The sequence below is a fragment of the Haplochromis burtoni genome, unplaced genomic scaffold, assembly GCF_018398535.1.
Source record: "Haplochromis burtoni strain Fernald_Lab_line unplaced genomic scaffold, NCSU_Asbu1 Contig_1202, whole genome shotgun sequence".
NCBI classification, from domain to species: Eukaryota; Metazoa; Chordata; class Actinopteri; order Cichliformes; family Cichlidae; genus Haplochromis; species Haplochromis burtoni.
In genome coordinates, this window is record NW_024583563.1 from 55 (window position 1) to 21,889 (window position 21,835).

General features: G+C 43.8%; 2 protein-coding genes across 2 annotated transcripts; both read left to right on the top strand.

The window, feature by feature from the left end:
• The first annotated feature begins 3,740 nt into the window (after positions 1–3,740).
• On the top strand, positions 3,741–6,366 carry LOC121813151. The gene is made up of 2 exons (XM_042216702.1): positions 3,741–4,900; positions 5,033–6,366. Exons 1-2 carry the CDS (start codon positions 4,619–4,621, stop codon positions 5,684–5,686), a joined length of 936 nt encoding a protein of 311 aa, XP_042072636.1. The 5' UTR covers positions 3,741–4,618; the 3' UTR covers positions 5,687–6,366.
• A 10,793-nt stretch (positions 6,367–17,159) lies between these two features.
• nags (N-acetylglutamate synthase) lies at positions 17,160–20,863 on the top strand (the record flags this gene model as incomplete). The annotated part of the gene is given in 5 exon segments (XM_042216703.1): positions 17,160–17,946; positions 18,449–18,729; positions 20,161–20,374; positions 20,478–20,658; positions 20,824–20,863. Coding segments are annotated over 5 exon segments (1,091 nt in total), but the record flags the coding sequence as incomplete, so codon positions are not given.
• Between the last annotated feature and the right edge of the window lie 972 nt (positions 20,864–21,835).

A 21,835-nucleotide genomic window follows, 5' to 3' on the forward strand; every position in this document is an offset into this window, starting at 1 on the left:
ATCCAGCTACCTACAAAATACTAAATAGTAATCTTCCACCAGGAGTTGAAGTATATTTATTTGGCACATTTGTTTGATTGAGCAAGCCTTGGCTACATCCCTGCTGAGCGATTTGAGCTCTGTGAGCTTTAAATTGCTGACAGAACCAAACGTTTGTCATTTTCCAATTCTTCAAAAGCAAAACAATTTTATTTTAGCGCAGAAAAAAAAACACATTACAGTTTTGTAGTTTTATGAAAAGATTTTAATGATTTCAAGATTCTTAGTGAAAACACTCAGCTGTATGAACAATGATGAATAGACTGAGAGTTCCACACTTGCCCTCATCTAGACCTAATTATAACCTAAACCCCAAACTTCAAAGTGCTCCTCAGAGTAAGGGCAGAGATGTGAGAACCAGATAAAAATGCCTTAAATGCCCACAACTTTGTGTCTATTCTATTCTATAACCAGCCACAGTTTTTCTGCCACTGGATTCAGGGTGTTACATTGATTTGCATTCCTTTTAAAGTAACTTTACTTCACACAACCTCAAACTTTAAACCTTAGTCTCCATATTAACACTGAAAACACTTTTTCCTTCATCTGGGTTCTTCTGGCCCCCAAAGGTAAGTGGCTCCCCTATGACACTGTAAAGAGGTTGATGTCCCCATGACAATAACAGAAGTACATATGAACAAAAAATTACACACACACACACACACACACACACACAAAAACACACACACACACACACACACACACACACACACACACACACATACACACACACACGACCCCTCGCCGACGCCGCCCGCCGAGCCCGCGCCCCGGCCAGGCCGCGCGCCACCCGGAGTCCCGGATCCGAGGCCCTCGCCGCATGGTGCGAGACAGGAGAGACGAACGCGCGCATACCACACACACACACAGCACACACACACACACACCCAACACTCCTCATAACTCTCTTACTAGATTCTCTTCACCTTAGTTCTAACCATCAAGCACTATCTGCTGGCTCAGCCACTTTGTAATTTTTTACACATGCGAGTGCAGATGGCTCTCTATAGATGTGATTGGACTTTATTACTTTTAATGCTTCTTGCCTCTGATTACTAGTGTCCCACGTTCTGGTTTCTTGGGGCCGCCTTGTTATGTTGTGGTCGATCGAGGTGGGTTCTTCCCTCAGCACTCGAGGTGGAGGCGATCACACTACAGCATGGGCTGGCTGTTCACTGCCGTTCTCTAGTCTGTTTCGTCCCTCCAGTGCTCTTTGGACCATAAGACACAAGTTCCGGACAACTTCCAACGATTCTTAGGTCTCCAAATTCAGAATGCAGCATTGTTGTTGATGTTCAGCGCAGAGGTGGCATTGTGAGTATTCTATCTTATTGTGAGTAGGTGCAAAGCAGCGCTACTGTCGTTGTTACCATGTTTCCAGGGCTCCATTGCTCGGTGAGCTATTTACTGACGGCCTTCAGTGGTTAGCTTACATGGGTGTATGTGGTACAGCTTCATAACGTGAGGTTGGAGGGTTAATCGTTAAGGGCTGCTCCTCTTCCTAGCTCGAACATTTCGTGGGTACCCCGGGGGGTCACGTGTCCACCGCGTGAGCGGGCGGGCAACCGTTTTTTTTACATTAATGTTAGCGGGGTTGTGGTTGAGTGCGAGGTCCTTTGCTCGTCTTATGATGTTATTTTTTCCCACGTGTCAAGGGAGGTGCGTGAGGGGAAGTGGGAGGATTGGGAGTGAAGTATTATGGCGATTAGTGCGCGTGTAGGGTTCACCCTCCGGTTGCAACAACTTGTCTGCTACAGGGTGCCGCTGCGCTCTGGTTTATTGGTTTATATGGATGCCAGCTGTGATAGGTTGTATCCCTCGAGCGTGTTGAGTGTCCAGTGTGAGTAGTGGCGCGCAGTGAGTTTGTTAATCTGATGAATACTTGGCGCGTGCTCCGAGTTCAATTCTTGTTGTTCTTCCTGGCTGGCAGCTCATTTTATTCTAGATATACATTATCTGGAACGTGTGATATTCTCAGAGCTGTACCTTTGAGGACGGCGAGGGAGGTCTCACTATGTAAGCGTCAGGTGTTGTATTGTTGCAGTGTTGTTTTTCGTTATTTGCGTTGGTTGGGCCGGGTCGGTGCCAATGGGTATGATGAGCACGTGGTTGGAAGGTAAGTTGGAAGAAATCTAGCATTAGTGTTTGTGGTGTGGTCTGGTCTCGATCTCTAGCGATAAAGGGCGTCATGGTTGTTGGTTGAGTTTAGTTCGATGTGCGAGTCAGGAGCGAAACGAGTTAACTGTGGCTGGTAATGGGTAAGTTGATAACTAGGTAGGGGAAGTATGGAGTCTAGGGTCCCATCCGACCTTTTTAGGTGTAAAAGTTGTTAAAAGATAAAGAGAGGAGATGAGGTGAGAGGAGGGAAATATAAAAGTCTGATATTTAGCATTTAGTATAACTGTATTTTATGTCATTTTATATTTTTTTATTTACAAATTTCAACTATTCAGTACAACGTCTATACTCTAAAAAAGTAAGAGTATCACAGAATAAAATGTAACACTGCATATAAGCTGCATTCAGTCACACAATGTTCCTATGGATTGTTATAAGGGAAGCATGAAGGAGGCAGAACTACCCACTTAAAATACAAGTATATTAATACTTGAATACAGTCTTGTAATACACATATTTATTTCCTTTTTTACCCTTTCCAACTGCTACAAAGACATTATATTATAACAACAATGTTTATTTGTAGCAATTAATGATTGTTCTCTATCAAATTATGTTATCTGTTAAAAAAAATGTTTCCAAGCAACATTTTTTAACAAAAACAAGCACATTTTAAAAACAATGTTTAAATCCGGACCTTTTTAAAAAGATGTTTTGGTGTCCGTTGTGTAGAAGAACTAGAAGAGTTACACATGAGGAAACTGTCCATCCTTCACCCTGAGGGGGGACAGAGGAAGGAATGTTTTCCCCTCATACAAAACCTTTGATCTCACACCCCCCTAATCACTTCCTGAAGATTATACAGTACGTGCACCTCTGCACTGCCCACACTGTGCTTGTGTGCGCAGCGTGTGTTAATGCCTGAAGGCAACCAGGGCAGATGTAGTCTTCTAGCCTGATGACAGACAGAGATAGGGAAGAAACAGAGACAGAAGAATGATGTCATCGTTCATCAAAGAATGAAAACCAGGAAGAGTTTTAAACACATTTAGCAGCCGCGCTGAAGTGCATAAAATGTGTAAACTAAAACTAAGAAGAGTCAGCACATTTTTAAGCCACAAACACTTGGAAAAGAGTTGGAAGTGCTGGCAAAGTCATTTATCCCAGTCGTCAGTATGACTTTGGCAGGTCTTTGTACTATTATGGTTTGTGGGGGCAGTGAAGGCATCTCAGGAATAGCAGAGTCAGAACTGAGGATGCAAAAGTTAGTAGGACCTTTGCAAACTCCTACTGTGGCTATTATCTGTATTTAATTTAATTTAATTTTAATTACTGTACAGTACTCTGTTTTTGGTAACTATCGTCCATGATGTAAATAGATAAACATTTGTTTCTGTTTCTGTTCTGTGTCCTGTGTACAGTTTTTTTTATATGTGTTTTTCTTGCTGTTGTTACAACCAAATTTCACTTTATGGGAAAATTAAAGGACTATTCTATTCTATTCTATATTCTATTCTATTCTAATCTTTTAAAGCCAACAAAGGTCTATTAAGAGACACAAAACACAAACAGAAGTACTTTACAGTTTTTTACAGTCGCTAACAAGCGTTTGTCCAAACAGTTGTCACATTTGCAAAACTCTAAACACAATTAGCACAGGATCGGTCTGTTGTGGCCATACCATTCACACATTTCATGTCGTGTTCACCCAATATGCAGTCAGTGAACACATTTCCACAATGCTTACATTTTCTTAACAGACAAGTTATACCTCCCAACAAAACTATGGACTGTTCTTGTAGTATCTACGAATGTTAACACACAACATCCCACAATAGCAAAAACAATATTCCAAACCGTAGATACAGTATAAAAACCTCTGCCCCTGCAATGATATCAGTACAAAAACAATATCAATATCAAAAATATATCTCAGCTGTAAACAAACAAACAATTGAATAATTGACACACAGCTGATTTATGTTGGGTAAATTGGGCCAACCACACCTTCTTCCATTCTGGCTTAGACTCAGTGGGGTTCATAAGGCAAGACCTTGAGGAGTGATGTTTTTGGAAACAAAAAAAAGACAAACACTGTAATGTCTGGTCGAGGAGGAGTAAGAGCAAGGGGCCCAGAGAGAAGAGCAGGCCCAAGGAGAGGGCAAGGTATAGGTGTAAGAATGCGTGGTGGTGGCATTCCAAGGGCTGCAAGAACAGTAGTCAGTGATGAAATCCGTGCCACTATCATTGACCATGTAATCAACCATGGTCTTTCACTAAGAGAGGCTGGTGAAAGAGTGCAGCCCAATTTGAGGCGGTCAACGGTTGCCTCCATTATACGCACCTTTCAACAAACCAACAGGTAAGTATTGCATTTTACATGGATTGTTCCTATTCTCACTTGACATGTCAATATGGTCATACAGTAATGCATATGTTGAATTGTCTGTCTTTCTAAAGAATGCAACGTCTTCCACCCTCTGGGGGAAGAGGAAAGCTCCTCAGTAATGATCAGGAGCTTGCCATTGTGGAAATGGTTACTGCAAATAATGCAATAAAACTGCGTGAAATACAAACCAGAATTGTGGCGGACCATGAGATATTCGACAATATCGATAGAATCAGCCTCACAACCATTTCGCGGACATTGTCCAAACATAGAGTGCGGATGAAGCAGCTCTACACTGTTCCCTTTGAGAGGAACAGTGAGAGGGTCAAGGAGCTACGACGACAATATGTCCAGGTACAGTGTATATTCAATCCAATGTCCAGTTCTATAAGCTTTGCACTTTGCAAGTAGGTAACCTACACAATACTAGGTTACAGTACAGTATGGTATACAGTACTAACATGACTTACATAAACTTTGTTTCAGAGAGTTATGGAATTGGAGGCCAACCAGGCCCCTCATGAATTCATATACATCGATGAGGCAGGATTCAATCTGGCCAAAAGGCGTCGACGTGGACGGAATGTGATTGGTAAAAGGGCCACAGTTGATGTGCCAGGACAGAGAGGGGCAAACATTACCATGTGTGCAGCAATTGCAAATGCAGGATTACTCCTTCACAAATGTCAGGTTGGACCCTATAATACAGAGCGCTTGCTTGCCTTTCTCAATGATCTCCACCAGCGCCTGGTTCCAGAGCAGGGTCAGGAGGGTGAAAACATGAGGACCTTTGTAATTACCTGGGACAATGTGGCTTTCCATCACTCGCAAGCAATAACAACATGGTTTGAAGTCCACCCAAGACTGGTGAGTCTCTTCCTTCCACCCTATTCACCTTTCCTCAACCCCATAGAGGAGTTCTTTTCTGCATGGCGGTGGAAGGTTTATGACCATCAGCCACATGACCAGATGTCCCTCCTTGAAGCCATGGATGCTGGCTCCAGGGACATCACAGTTGACGATTGCCAAGGGTGGATCCGACATACCAGGCGGTTTTATCCCAGGTGCATCGACTTGGCTGACATCAGATGTGATGTTGATGAAAACATGTGGCCTAACCCTGAAGATCGCAGAGATTAGATGCAACTTTTTTGCCTTTTTTTAGCCCCCCTCCCCCCCTTTTTATCTTGGCTTTTTGCTGTTGTTTTTTTGTTCAGAATGCTCTTGTGTGTTCCATGGATATTTTGTTCACTGTAAGCAATACTGTGACACTTTCTCTGTCCTATCATACCGTGTTTCTACTGTACCTCCTGTAGTAAACAGTAAAGACACAGAAACTTGTTTGCTTTTTACTGGAATGCTTTTGAATGTGAACATTACTGTACATGTGGACATGCAGTTACCAACCAAGACATTTCTGGTGTCAAAATGGTGGATTGCATGTTTCGCATGCACATACCTGTAAAACTGAAACATAAAAGTCTATGCAGTTTTTGTAATGTCAATAATAGCCAGTATTTTGACACCTGGTGTACTTTGATTGACTGCATGTACCTTGTGAAGTGAAGACAAGTGTTATTCTTTGACAGACTAATTTCATTTTGAGTCAGATTTATAGTGTTTTTGTACAGTTAGTGTGTGCAGAGAAAGATGTGTTCTAATTTTGAAATGAGGAGTTAGTATATATTTAACAGAGTGTATTTTTGGGAAGGATATTATCCATTTGGCCAATTGTGTTTTGTAGGTGTGGGTCTGTGTTAAGAGTTTAGAAAAAGTATCTGAAGTATGGGTAGGCGCTTGTTAGCGACTGTAAAAAACTGTAAATGATATCAAAGCAAAGCAACCACAAATATGAGCTGTGTTCAAAAACTAGTAAAATAATAATAAAAAAATTATATATGATATAAATTTGATTGCTATCCTCTTTTCTATCCTCTGTGCAGTGGTCCTTCCGGGGTTTCTGTGCCAGAAACTAACCAGCAAGTGAAAGTAAAAGCTAAAACTGAGTGACAATGATCGTAGACCCATGTTTTTACACAGCAAGTGTAAAAACACAGGTCCAAACCACGCAGAGACTTGACATGCCAGGCAAAATTTGAATATTTTCATAAAAATATCTAGAGTAGACAAACAGTATTTGAAAGTTATTTCCTTAAGAAAAACATATCAAGCAAAACCCTAACACAGGACCTTTCAGTTTATCCATGAACTGTTCAACCTCTCCGAAATGTTTGCGATGGTAGGGTGAACTCATTCTTAAGGAAAGGAAACGGAGCGAAAAGGCAGCGGTAAGACAAATTACACATGAACTGAAAATCAGTGACAAGTTTCATGTTGTGAGTAATTCATGTTAGAAGTTTTCAGTTTAAATTGTCACCAGTATGACCAGAAAACAATGCTGCCCCTGCGACCTGGATAAACTGGAGAAAATGAAACCTGAACAGAAACCCAAACTTAAAAATATAACTGTGAATGCAAAACTTTCATACCAGACCCAACAACCATGGCAGATGTGAGCTGCCTTAATAGGAAATGGCTACAGGTCGCTTGAAATTGTCATACTTTATAAGCTTCCTCTGCTGTGCTTGCAGAGAAGAACATCTGGAAGCAGCCCTGACTGAGTTTGTCGTTCAGAATAAAGTGACACAGGGGCAGGTCTTAATAGATGCCTATAAAACTTCTGTAGCAAGCAATGAAACTATAGATAGGCACATGTAACTCTTTTTCTTGTAGTCAGGGCCACAAAAAAGTGACTGCTTCTTTTTATACAGCCTCATATGGAGTTTACTTGCAGGCATTATGGTTGCTTTGTAGCCTTTCTAGATAGGTTGTGGCTGTTTAGGACATCACATACCACATCATTTGAGCACAAGAACTAAACTGGATACTGGTGGATGCTGTAGCTCCTGCTCATAGTACTCAAAGACATCAACCACACTGTTGCTAAAGAGTTGGGTTACAAAACACTACTGCGTATGTATCTCTCCTCAGAGATTACTTTCTTTGGTCTTCGTCATCTTCATCCTCCCCATCCTCATCCTCTTACTCTCACTCCTCTGGCTCTGCCTCTTTTTCCAACATTGCCATCCATTGCTCCAAAACAGAAGAACTCACCTGTTGCCCTTTTGTAAAGCTCTGATTTCTTAATTGCAATTATGTGTGAAAGGTGTTTAGCAATGTGATGAGTTAGCATGCAAAATAGGGCAACTGACTTTACAACTTTGAATGAGAGTGTTTCTTGCGAAAACAAGAGGTTTTCTTCATGAAAATCCTGCCAATTGCAGAGGCTTGTGTGTAGTGTTTTGACAAAAGCGCGTTTTAAAACTGCAATTTGGGTGTACAGCAGGAATTGCCCTTGTGGTTTAGCAGAATTGGTTCAGGGGGTGGTGCATCAGTTACATGTTGCAGTCATTGTGTCTGAAGTACAAGTAACTGTGTAAATAATTGGGAAAAAAATCTTTATTTTTATATTTGTCCACTAGGTGGCGCTACTTTCTACCATTCAAAGCATGCAGCAAAATTTCAAACTTTTTTCTGTTTTTTGCAAGGGTGCTACTGAAATAAAATGGCAAGTGTGTGCTGCCATTAGGTACTTCCCCCCCGTCCCCTTCTGGCTGCCTCTGCCTCAATTTTATCCCACAACTTAGACATTCACATTACTCACACTCTCATTACACATACATATAGGATCTTGGGGGTGGGCACGATACACGGAACCCAAAGTACCATCAGGGTGTACACCCCACCCTGGCGTCGTTGCCCACCTCTCAATGTTAAATACACGTAGACATTGAGGGCCAACAGGAGGGACCATGCGCTTACCTGCTGCTCTCTGGCAGGTAGCTCCATGCCCTCCTGGGTTTTAAATGCACCTTAGAACACACATGCATCAACACTACAATGAGCGGGTGGAGGGAGGTTTGGAGTCTTCTCTCACCCCCGTTCTCTGCGACCTGCTGGAGCGGGGGGGCTAGGAGGAGGAGTTGGCCGTCCGACTGCGGTCTGGAGTGTGGGGCCTCCCTGCTGCTGCGGAGTCGGGGCGGTCTGCCTCCCCCCACCGCAGGGAAAAGGGTAACACCACCTGGGTCTGGGTGCAGTTCCCCCCTCCAGGGGCAAGGGTACCTAGACCCGGTTTGTAGAGTACGCTTGGGGAGTGTGATCGTGTGTACAGCGTCTCTTTATGTCTGTCTCCACGTTGGTTGAGTGTGGAGTAAGTGCATATGAGAGCATGAGGGTGGGAATGGATGTTTGTATCTGTGTGTGCCTGTATGTCTGTGTCTATATGTCAGGTTGGGTATCAGACGCCACCTCTCTGGGGACATCTCAGGCCCTCCAAGGTTTGGAGGCCTATCTCCCCCTACCACCACTTCCCTGCCGTTGGTGGTTCTTTGTGTCCGGGGGTGGGCGTCCAGGTACACACCGGCTCACTCCTTGGCGGCCGCTTATCGGGGCCTGGAGCCTGGGGCTTGCTCGGGCCACTTCGGAGGTGGGGTGCCCCCGGCCTCTCGGCCTGGGGCTCGGTCACTCAGGCGCAGCTGGCTGCCGGCGGAGCTCACGGGCGCGTCACTGCAACTCCCCCTGGCTTCTGCTCCGCGGCTGCTGAGTGAGCCCTCATCTGGGACTCTCCTCAGCTCTTTCTGGGACAGTGGCGCGGCTGCCCCTCTGTTGGTCTTCCTTGGTCTCTTGTGTTCTGGGGGCCTCTGGATGTCTGGAGTTTTGATCTCCTCCATACCTGCTTCATGCCCTGGAGGACGGGGCTGTGGCCCCCCCACACCCTCTAGCAGATCATTACATGAAGGAACCTTTTAAAAAAACAAGCGCGTCCATGCTCACAGGTGTACACACGGGTGATCACACCCACAAACTACACCCTTTTTGGCTCCTACCTCAAAGCACACTGTGTTGTGTTGATCTTATGTGCTGCACAATAATGTGTAATATTTAGTATTTACTGTCATATTCCCATATATCATTGTGATGTTGTTTATTCTATTACTCTTGTTCTCTTCTGCTTGTTTTCTTTTTTCTTTCTCAGCAGGTGACCCAGGTGACTGATATATGCATTTTTTCTTTTCTTTTTCTGCTCACTCTGTTGGTTTTTGGTTTTTGCCCTTCTCCCCCGTCCCTCTTCTCAGCTGTTTCTCTTTCCCTCTTTCTTTCTCCCCTTCTTTCCCCCAGTAAAGTCTGTCCCATATTCAGTAAGTGAAAATAAAATAAACAATAAAAGGTGAATCAAATGGACCATTATGGCAAGGCTGGGATGGTCAATTTGGTAAAGTAAATCCGTTGGGCATCTTTCTTTGCCTTTAGACAACAATTCTGATGGCAAAAGAGCCAAACGGGACAGGCAGAAAAAAAAAAAAAAAAGCATGTGAGCACCCGTGTGTTAAAAAAAAAAAAGTAGTAGTCAACTCATACTTCCGGTTGCGCCGTAAGATGGCTGCACCGACGAGAGCTCCCAGTCATCTCAGCAAAAATGTTATTATTTATTTTGTACTGCTTTCAATTTCTGTGCGCACAGCGCGATCATACACTCGGTATGACAGACAAACGCTTCTGGAGCTACGTTCGTCAGCCAGTTCGGACTTTACAGCGGGTTTCGACTCCGTGGACGCTCTGCTGCCTGGGATCCTTTGTTTACTCGCGCGACGTCGAGGGAAAACAAAGAGGGGGAAACGCGCCGGAGTTTTGTGCCGAACGCGACAGAGAAACAGCAAGCCACCTCTGCCCAGCATCCTGCTCGCGAATCTCCAGTCTCTGGACAACAAACTTGACGAGCTGCGTGCACGGATTAAACACCAACAAGACATCAAGAACTGCTGCGTTCTGGCCTTCACAGAGACATGGCTGGAGCCCAGCGTCCCCGACTGCGCCATCACGCCGGATGGATTCACTGTTTACCGGGGAGACCGAACGAAGGACTCAGGCAAGAAAAGGGGAGGAGGGGTGTGCTTTATGGTTAACTCCTTGTGGGCTAGAGATGTGTGTATCTTAAAAACTTACTGCTCTCAGAGCCTCGAGCTGCTGACCATTAAAGTCAGGCCTTTTTACCTCCCGAGGGAGTTCAGCTCAGTTCTCCTCTCAGCTGTTTACATTCCCCCACATGCTGATAAAGCTAGCTATGGACGAACTGTATGACATCATTACTGGACTTGAGAACAAAAATCCAGAAGCTGCCTTTATTGTGCTGGGAGACTTCAACAGAGCCAACATGAAGAAGGTTCTCCCCAAATACTATCAGCACATCTCCTTCCCCACAAGAGGTGATCAAACACTGGACCACTGTTACACTCCATTCAAAGAGTGCTACAAACCCTCCCCCACCCAGCTTTTGGTAAGGCAGACCATTGTTCCATACTGCTGCTGCCTGCATACAGACAAAGACTGAAACAGGAAAAACCAGCTTCCAGGGTTATTTACAAACGGGACAGTGAGGCTGAGGAGGTCCTGCAGGACTGCTTTGACACAACTGACTGGCAGATATTTGTGGATGCAGCTGATGGCAACATCAATGAACTCACAGACTCTGTCATTGGATATATTGGAAAGTGCATGGATGATATCATCACAAAAACCCCTGTCTGCATATATCCAAATCAGAAACCCTGGGTAAATAAAGACGTTCGCGCCAAGCTAAAAGTGCGGACCTCTGCCTTTAACTCCGGGGATGCTGATGCATATAAAGCAGCCAGGTACGACCTCCGAAAGTCCATAAAAAAGGCCAGAAAGGACTACAGGGACAAAATGGAGTCCAGCTACCACAGCTTTGACACCAGGCGACTGTGGAATGGACTGCGCTGCATCACTGACTACAAGAAGGTCAACACAGTCAGTGTTCAGCCCACTGCATCTCTTGCAGACGAGCTTAACAACTTCTATGCTCGTTTTGACGCAGACAACAGAGAGCAGATCCTCTACCCTCAGGAGGACAGTGAGGCTGCAACTCTAACTCTGAAAACAGAAGCTGTGAGATGGACCTTTAAAAAGGTAAATCCTCACAAAGCTCCAGGACCAGACGGCATCCCAGGCCGGCTACTCAGAGTGTGTGCAGACGAGCTGGCAGAGGTGTTCACCAACATCTTCAACCTCTCCCTGAGGCAGTCAGTGGTCCCCACGTCCCTCAAAGCATCCACCATCATTCCCGTTCCCAAAAAATCAGTGGTCTCCTGTCTGAATGACTACCGTCCTGTTGCACTGACATCCGTCATCATGAAGTGCCTGGAGCGGCTGGTCAAAGGTCATATCTGCTCCTCCCTCCCTGACACACTGGACCCTCTTCAGTTTGCCTATCGGACAAACAGAGCCACAGAGGATGCCATCGCCCTGGCAACGCACACCACCCTCACTCACCTGGAGAAAGGGAATACATATGCAAGGATGCTCTTCATCGACTACAGCTCGGCATTTAACACCATCATCCCCTCAAAACTTGCCACGAAGCTCGTCGACCTTGGGCTGGGAACACCGATCTGCAGATGGATTCTAAACTTCCTCACAAACAGGCCCCAGGTGGTGAGAGTTGGTAAGCACACCTCCTCATCACTCATCCTAAACACAGGTACGCCACAGGGTTGTGTGCTTAGCCCCCTCCTATATTCCCTGTTCACACACGACTGTGTTGCTAAACACCAGTCCAACATCATCATCAAGTTTGCGGATGACACAACCATCATAGGCCTCATCACAGGCAATGATGAGACGGCCTATAGAGAGGAGGTGATGGCGCTGTACGAGTGGTGCCTGGAAAATAACCCGACTCTCAACATCAGCAAAACTAGAGAGATGATAGTGGACTACCGGAAACGACCAGTCAGAGAACACCAGCCCATCCACATCAACGGTGTCAAGGTCGAAAGGGTCAGCAGCTTCAAGTTCCTTGGAGTCAACATCACTGAGGACTTCTCCTGGACCCTTCACACAGACACTGCTATCAGGAAAGCTCGCCAGCGGCTTTACTTCCTGAGGAGGCTGAGGAAGTTTGGCATGAACGCCAACATCACCTCAAATTTTTACAGGTGTGCAATTGAGAGCTTGCTGACGAGCTGCATCACAGTTTGGTACGGAAGCTGCTCTGCCAGCAGCCGTAAATCACTACAGAGGGTGGTGAAGGCAGCAGAGCACATCACTGGCACGAGGCTTCCTGCCATTCAGGACATTTATCTCCAGCGATGCCTCCGTAAAGCACACAGCATCATCAAGGACCACAGCCACCCAGCACATCAGCTCTTCTCCTTGTTACCATCTGGCAGACGTTACAGGAGTCTGTCTGCTCGGACTACAAGACTTAAAAACAGTTTTTACCACCAAGCCATACGACACCTCAACCACAACACTTAAACACACACAACACAGCACTCAGAAGCTACCCTGCAGCTTCACAAGTACTCTGTTTAATCTGCACTGGTCACTCCACTTTATTGTCATTGATATTTATATTTAAAAGTGCAATACTGTAATTTTCTGCTGCTCATTCCTGTGCAATATCCCATCTGCCCTCCCGTCATATTTCTTTTCAAGATTTTCTTATTTAATCACTAGTGTACATATATTTATATTTATAGATACATATATATTTAGTCATCTTTTCTCTTTTACCATGTCTCTCTAATATTTTGCTCCTTACTATTTTTCTATTTTCTTTATTATTTTATTTTATTTTATTATATTTTCTCCTACTGTATCATGCTGCTGAGTGACTGCTGCTCGTCAAACACATTTCATTGCAATGTTGACCCTGTGCTAACTTGCATATGACAAATAAAACTGAAACTGAAACCATTAGTGTAGAATAATGGTGTGTGAGTGTGTGCACATGGGTGTACATGTGCGTAATCTTCACCTTTGATGATTGTGCACTATGAGTATGAAGATGGTGCCTAATCCTCCTCTGTGGACTCTGAGGCTTCCTCCATGTCCGCCTCAGAGGAAGAAACAGACCAGCTGGTGCAACTCCAGTGACAGGATGGACTTTTCCATGGGGATTACCATATTTTGGTCGCAAAGACTGCAAATTCAAATTCAAATTTTTTTATTTGTCACGTACACAGTCATACACAGTACGATTAGACAACTGCTCGTGACCTAAAGAGAAAAAAAATTTGCTTTGCTACATCCCAGCTGCCACAGGTTTAATTCCAGCACCCCAAATCCTGGAGCAAATTGTGGCCATGACAAACGTGCACCACGTTCAGCGGCTTATGTGGACACAGAGGAACTGCAGGCTTATGTAGGCATGCTCATTTTGGATGGTTTACAGGTCAAAAAACCTATCCAAATTAGCTGCAAGCCCCTCCAACCAGCAATTGTGAGGGCAGTGTGACTTGCTCAGACAGAGAGAGAAGAACTGGCCTCTGCACCACCTCAGCTGGAGTCCTTCTTCTTTAAGGTGTTAAAAGCAAAAAACTATAATTAATTTTTGATATTTATATTTCAGGCTGAAATAGTTTGAAAAGACTAAGCCATTAAAAGTGGAAAAACATAGAGTGAGAGTCATTATTGTTGTACAGTAACAAGGCAAGCATGTCTAGAATCTATTGCACATGCTACATTGTTGGTTAAGATACAACATGGCTAGAGGTTAAATAGCGCCATAACAATCTGACAGTCCAGACAGTAGGATGGCTGTAGCTCAGTAGGTATAGGAGGCCATTTACTAATCAGAAGCTTAGTGGTTTGATCCCTGGCTGCTCCAGTCTGCGTGCCAAAGTGTCTTTGGGCAAGATACTGAACCTCAAATGGTTCTCTGATGCATCCACTGAACTGTAAATGTTAGACAGAAAAACCTGGGTGAATAACACATGTTACATAAAGCACTTTGAGTACTTAAGTAGAGTAGAAGAGCTGTATAAGAACGACTCCATTTACTTTCAATTAATGGGTAATTACGACACATGATGGGCAGATTAGTGCATTGTACGGAGTCTCAGTATCTTAGGAAGACAATTAAGGATTGCTTAGTCAGTGATATTTTGGTAGGTGACAAAAACTGCAAGTTACATTTTATATGTATTGTTCTAATTAGCCTTGTGTGAGATTGGTGCCTGTCCAGGGTGTCCTACCTCTTACCCTATGGTATCTGGAATAGGCTGGATCTGTGGATGATATAGAACATATAGTATATGTTATGTTTTCTGACATGTTGAAATGTCCTGTCGACCAAAATGAAGACAGTTTAGCACAGGTTAGTTTGCAGTATTGTGGTGAAGTGTACAGTAGTGCATAATGCACCATGGACTGGTGCAGAGCAGGCTATGTGGTCAAAGTGAGGTTACATCAAGGTAGATAAGATAAGATAAGATAAGATAAGATAAGATAAGATAACCTTTATTAGTCCCACACGTAGCAGACATCAATTTAAATGTAAGTTGATAATATTAGTTAGATTCACTCAGCAAATTTCACATTTATACTGTCTTGGGGCTGCAAATCAGCCATGATAACTCAATGTACCATCTGCATATATTTTACTGAATTCCAGAGGTGGCAAAAGTACAGACATGTACAGATACTAGTTTTGAAAAATACTACAGTAAAAGTTGTACTAAAAATGAAATGTACTCTTTGCAGCTCTTTGGAGGACCTTTCTACCAGCTATTTTGTGCAAAGCTAGCTGAGACTGCTGTTTTTCATGCAGTCTTTAAACCATAAACCTTTACCAATGGAATCCCTTTGATATTTAGCTTGACTTCACGGAAAAACGCGACAAAATAATTGTTGATGTCCAAAGGTGGGACATAACAATGCATAAGTAATTCATTACTGTTCTTTAGTAGGATTCTCAGGTATTCTTCATTGAGTATTTATTTTTCTGACAAGGTTTTATTTTTTCTCTTTCCATTTTTATACAAGCATCAGTACTTTGTACTCCTTACATTTTCAAAACAGGCTGGTCATTAATAGCTCTTCAGTTAAAGGGAAGTTGTGCAGGTGTTTAGAAGTTGTGATGGCAGTACTTCACCATCAAGCTAGCACTGAATTCCACCTTTATACCAGATGTATAGGTCTCGTATAAAGAGAGTAAACAGTATACTGGTGAACTGCTACAAAGGATCTTAGGATTCCCCCACCTGGAGCTGGATTTACCCTCTACAATGTAGGCAACTGAAAATAGTTCAGATTCAAGCTGAGTAAATTCATTAGAATTAGAATTTCGATAAGAATAACATTTGTTTTCTCATTCACTACTAATATTTTTGTATTATGTTAATATAACACACGATTCAGTTACATTTGCATGAAGAGCTGGTATAAATGGCGAAGACGCCATCGCCACAGCCCTCCACGCTGTGCTGAGTCACCTAGAGCAGCGGCAAAGCTACATCCGAATGCTCTTTGTGGACTACAGCTCAGCCTTTAATACAATCATCCCGGACATCCTCATCACCAAACTGGTCACTCTTGGCCTCCCTCCTCTCACATGTGCCTGGATAAAGGATTTCCTCACAAACTGGCCCCAGACTGTAAGACTCGGCCCTCATCTCTCCTCCACTCGCACACTGAGCACCGGCTCCCCACAGGGCTGTGTGCTGAGCCCACTCTTGTATTCTCTCTACACCCATGACTGCAGTTCGACCCACAACAACACTCTCATCATCAAGTTTGCTGATGACACCACGGTAGTCGGACTCATCTCAAAGGGAGACGAGGCAGAGTACAGAGAGGAAGTCCTGAAGCTTGCAGCATGGTGTTCAGAAAACAACCTGGCACTGAACACTAAGAAAACCAAAGAGCTCATTGTTGACTTCAGGAGACACAGCACCGACTTGGCCCCCCTCTACATCAACGGGGAGTGTGTGGAGAGGGTCCACACTTTCCGGTTCCATGGTGTCCTCATCTCTGCTGACATCTCCTGGACAGGAAACATCTCAGCGGTCATCAAGAAGGCCCAACAGCGGCTGCACTTCCTGAGAGTCCTCAGGAAGTACAAGCTGAACTCCAACCTGCTGCTGACCTTCTACCGCTCGTCCATTGAGAGCCTGCTAACCTACTGCATCACGGTATGGTACGGCAGCTGCACCAAAGCAGATAGAGCGAGGCTTCAGAGTGTGGTCAAGACAGCACAAAAGTTCATCGGCTGCCCTCTCCCCTCCCTGATGGACATTTATTCCTCCTGCTGCCTCAGCAGAGCAGCAAACATTATCAAGGACAGCTCCCACCCTGGCTTCAACATGTTCAGCCTGCTTCCCTCAGGGAAGCGCTACAGGTGCATCAACACAAAAACCCACAGACTCAAAAACAGTTTCTTCCCCAAAGCGATAACCACCCTGAACTCACACATGCACAGATAACACAGCCCCCCACTTCCCAATTCCTCTATGGACCACCACTGTGCAATACCAATTCTATGTGCAACAACTCAACTGTATATACATAACACTATTTATTACATATTACTTACGGCTTGTATATTGTACATTTTATATATATATATGTTTTTCCCTATGTAAATACTGTCCATATGTACATAGCGCTGCAGAACTGTACCCCCCCAGCATGTTTACACTGAGTAGGAGATGCTCTGTATCTCATTGTACAACTGTATAGTGACAATAAAGGCATTCTATTCTATTCTAAATGTCCTTCAAAGAGCAAATTTTACTTTCTCACTCTAAGTGCACTTCAGTGCTTGAACTTTAACTTAAGTATTTTTTTTAAAAGTCAGGAATCTGTACTTCTACTAAGGAAAGAATGTATGTACTTGTCCTGAAATCATTTTTGACCCCAGAGGAGGAAAGGAGTATGACGGTGGGAGGACATAACGAGGATTACTGTACCTTTAATCTCACACAATTACACCGATTTCTGGCTGTATGGACCAGCTGAACTCTGTGACAGTGAGCCTTTCATGACCCACAGCGGATAAATGTCAGTGGAAAGCATCCCAGCAACTCCACCGCGTGTCGGGGTCTGATGCAATCTGAGAAGTGTCGACTCAGCAACCACAGCGCGGTGAGTAAAATTTGGCTGAGCTTCCGGTGCCGCTCAGCTCCAGCCGTTACCGCCACCGTCAAATTACGACTGTCAACATGTCGAAAGTGAACAGGGGTTCTCATGGATGCCGGGCCATGGTAATAGCAAGAAAGTACTTATCGGGTCCGTCCTCCCCGGTCCTGACGCGGAACTCCAGCCAGCGTCAGCGGAAAATGCTGAGCCGGCAGCACCGCATGGCGAGCTGCAACGCGGCCGGTACCGAAGGAAACCCCGCGGCGCTGGCCCAGCAGGAGCACCTGGGGTATTTCTCCACCGGTGGACGACACGCGAAGACCAACCTGAATCTGATTTACCGGGACGTGAAAGCTTTCCTCAGTGAAGTTGGTGGAGATCCCCGGGAGGCTCGGTACTGGTTGACCCAGTTCCAGAAAGCGACTTCGGCTCATTCTCCCGCCTTTGCTGTTCTGGAGGTAAAGTTTTACTCACCAAAAGACAAAAACAAACAAACAAAGATATTAGAATAGGTTTCATGTTTGTGGACATGAACTCCATAACGAGGACGAATACGCTAAAAAGAAATCACCAATGATACGTGATTAAATTAAAGATAATTATCAAATTAAATAAACTGAAGACAAATACATAGAGTTTGTACCTGCATAGTTCTTACCTGGCAGTTAGTCCATACTCAGTATACACTACAGTATACACAGTTTCATGAACTTTCTCTCTTTCTCAAAGAAAAAACAGAAATCAGGTGGTTTTTAAAAAAAAAAAAATTCTAGTACACTACCTAAACAAAAGATGAATAAATACAGCCAAAAATATAAGCATGTACTTAAATAATCAACAAAAAACTGATAGCTCTGTAAAAAACCTATTCTTATTAGACTGAAGCAGATCCCGTGTCAGCCAACTGGATTAAATTCTAGACTCTAATACTCAAACACCATGTTTTTCATTTTGCACCAGGTGGACAGATCAGTGTTTGACAGCAGGGAGATGGTTCAGAGCCTGGCTTTTGGCCTGTCCTTCCTGCAGCGGATGGATATGAAGCCTGTGGTGGTTATGGGCTGGTCAGATCACCTGGAGACAGGGCTCGCCAAAGCAGTGTTTGGGTCTGAGTGCATGAAAGGGCTAGTGAATCGGTGCCAGCAGCTGACTGAGGCGCTGCAGCAGCACACTGCCAGAGTCCTGCCATTCTTTTCTGCAGAGTCACTCCTACTTCTGCATGAAGCACCGCAGGGAAGCAGGTGAGAACTGAGACATACCAGTTCAATCTAAGGGAACACTTGCTTATAAATTGTGAATTTAACTTCAGTATTTATTTTACTGTTCAGATATCAATGAAGTAGGTAAATTATCTGTAAGTCATTGGCTATAATTACTGTTTATGCAATTAATCTATGCACCTGTTTTATCAATTATTTAATGGAAATAATAAATCATTATATCTGCTATAGTTTTTAATTAGCCAGCTCTTATTCTTAAGGTGTCAAATACTGTGATTTAGTCCAGGCTACTGATTTTGTACCTGCAACACTATGTACAGGGTGCCTGTACTCTACAACCAGTTGCACTTTTACCTTGTTATTTAACCATCAGTTTCCTAATGATTAATAACGGTTATTTTAAAATGTGATTTTTAAAGGTTCTCATTATAAATATATTTTAAATACAAGTATGCTTTTAATGATTAGTGTGGGTGAGTGAATGGCAGTGGGGGAGGTCTTCATCAATAGAGAAAAACTGTAAAAGCTGTGAGAACACAGTATAAAGTCATAAGGCAATGTCCTCTTTCACATTTTCCCTTGGGCCTTATGTTTCACACCCTGGTTTAGACAGTTCTTAGTAAGGCTGGGCCATATCATACCATTCACGGTAACACCGGTATAATGATGGGCAATGATAAGAAAATGAAATATCGCGATAGAATATGGGTAAAACACGCATGCGCAGTGCCTTTGTTTTCATACGCACATGGCGGAAAAAGCATGGCGGCGACGGAGAATGAGAAGGGCGAAAGCAGATCGTTGAATGAAACGGATGAACCAGAATTGGTTTGTAAAAATGCTGCAACTTCAGTGGTGTGGAACTGGTTTGGCTTTCGTTCATCAGATACACAACAAAGCACAATTTTTGGTAGAGCATGCTAGCGGGCCGTCGTTAATTCCGTGTTTTTTGGGAAATGATCCTTTGATTTTCTGAAAAATCGACATTGCGCCTTATGCATTAACTCTGGTTGTGCTTACTGACCTAGAACCGTTTTTATGTGGTACACGGCGCTCAGCAATCTGTACAAACATTTTTTAGCACGACTTTGCTAACCTACGATCCCGCACCGCTTAATGGATTGTCAGAGCATACGGCTACCGTAGGCAGGAGCCTCGTGGAATACTGTGCTTCAACATAATATTTCCTTACTGTGTGTGTATAACCGCTTTTTAAATTTTGTGTGGCTTGTTTAAGTTAAAATACATTGATGTGTGTGGGGTTTTTTTTGCATTAATAAAGTTGTGGAGTAGTACAGTATTATGTCTCGCGTCAATTATATCGTTAGTTATATTGCTATCGCAAATTTTCAAATGTATATCGTGATAAATATTTTTGGCCATATGCCCTGCCCTAGTTCTAGGTGCTCATGAGGTTAGGCCCTTACTCTTTTCCTTTCCCTCTCCTTGCAGTGCGCCTCCATCCATTGCTATGGATACCAACCTTCTCCAGTGGAGTCTGAACTGTGGGGCAATCCCACTGGTTTGTCCGGTAGGCAGGGACGCGCAAGGTTGCTCGGTAATGTTGGACCCGACAGAGGTGACGGCGGCAATATCCCGAACCCTGCATCCACACAAAGTCATGTTCCTGAACAACTTCGGGGGCCTGCGAAGCCAAGAACAAAAGGCACAACATCTGGCTCCCACGCTGACTCTGCTATTATTGTCTTAATTTTTTAATCATTTATATTTTCGCTAGCTCTTTCTTGATGCTTTCTATCTTTGTGCAGGTGCTAGGTACAGTGTCGCTGCCTGCTGACCTACCTCGCCTGTCCACTGCGACTTGGTTAAGCGCACCAGAACGCCAAAGAGTGACCGCCATAGCCAGACTTCTCAATCAGTTGCCAGCTGAGTCCTCTGCTGTGATCACATCGGCAGACACGTTGCTGACCGAACTGTTCAGCCACAGAGGTGAGACAACCGACTGACTTCTGTGGGTGCCACATGTACACTTGCAGCCATGTATGGAGACACACCTGTTTTGAGAGGCACCATATTTGTATGTGTGTGAAGGTTGTTTTGGCGACCACCTCAAAAGATTTTAACATAAGTTTTTTTGTCTGTTCTGTTTCTCAGGGTCTGGAACGCTTTTTAAAAATGGAGACCCCATACACCGGTCAGTAGATATTACACAAACTCCGCCAGTATGAATTCAAACCAGGTCATAATCCAACATTAACCCCAAACAAGACATTACTTTTACCTCCACACATGTACCAGCATAAAAAAAATACACTGCTATACAGGGAGTGCAGAATTATTAGGCAAGTTGTATTTTTGAGGAATAATTTTATTATTGAACAACAACCATGTTCTCAATGAACCCAAAAAACTCATTAATATCAAAGCTGAATGTTTTTGGAAGTAGTTTTTAGTTTGTTTTTAGTTTTAGCTATTTTAGGGGGATATCTGTGTGTGCAGGTGACTATTACTGTGCATAATTATTAGTTCACGGTAATACCGGTATAATGTTAGGCAACGATAGGAAAATGAAATATCGCGATAGAATGGGAGTAAAACGCGCATGCGCAGTGCCTTTGTTTTCATACGCACATGGCCGATTGTTGAGTGAAACAAATGAACCAGAATTGGTTTGTAAAAATGGTGCAACTTCAGTGATGTGGAACTGGTTTGGTGTTTGTCCGTCAGATACACAACAAAGCACATTTTTTTGCAGAACATGCAAGCGGCCGTCGTTATTGTCGTATTTGTCGGACTAAGATGCTCTTAAATCTGGGAGTAATCTGGGTCCTAAACTCCGTATGCTTCAGGTCAAACAACACTGCAGCATCACTTAGAGTTAAAAACTGTCTAAATTCTTTCATCTTTAATAAAACGATCAGCATTGCTGCTTTACCAGGTGTAACTATAAAGTTTAACTTCCAGGCATCCATGAAAACAAAAGTTATTACATTTAACGGAGTTAGAAGTTAGCAGGAAGCTAGCGGAAGTTAGCTCGCTAGTTTCGCTAGTTACCTAAGCATGATAGCATGTTCTGACTGAGAGATTTCTGAAAAAATTCAAACGTACAGCTCTGCTATCACTTCCAACATAAATGAAGACAGGAAACTAAACAGCAGTTGGTAGA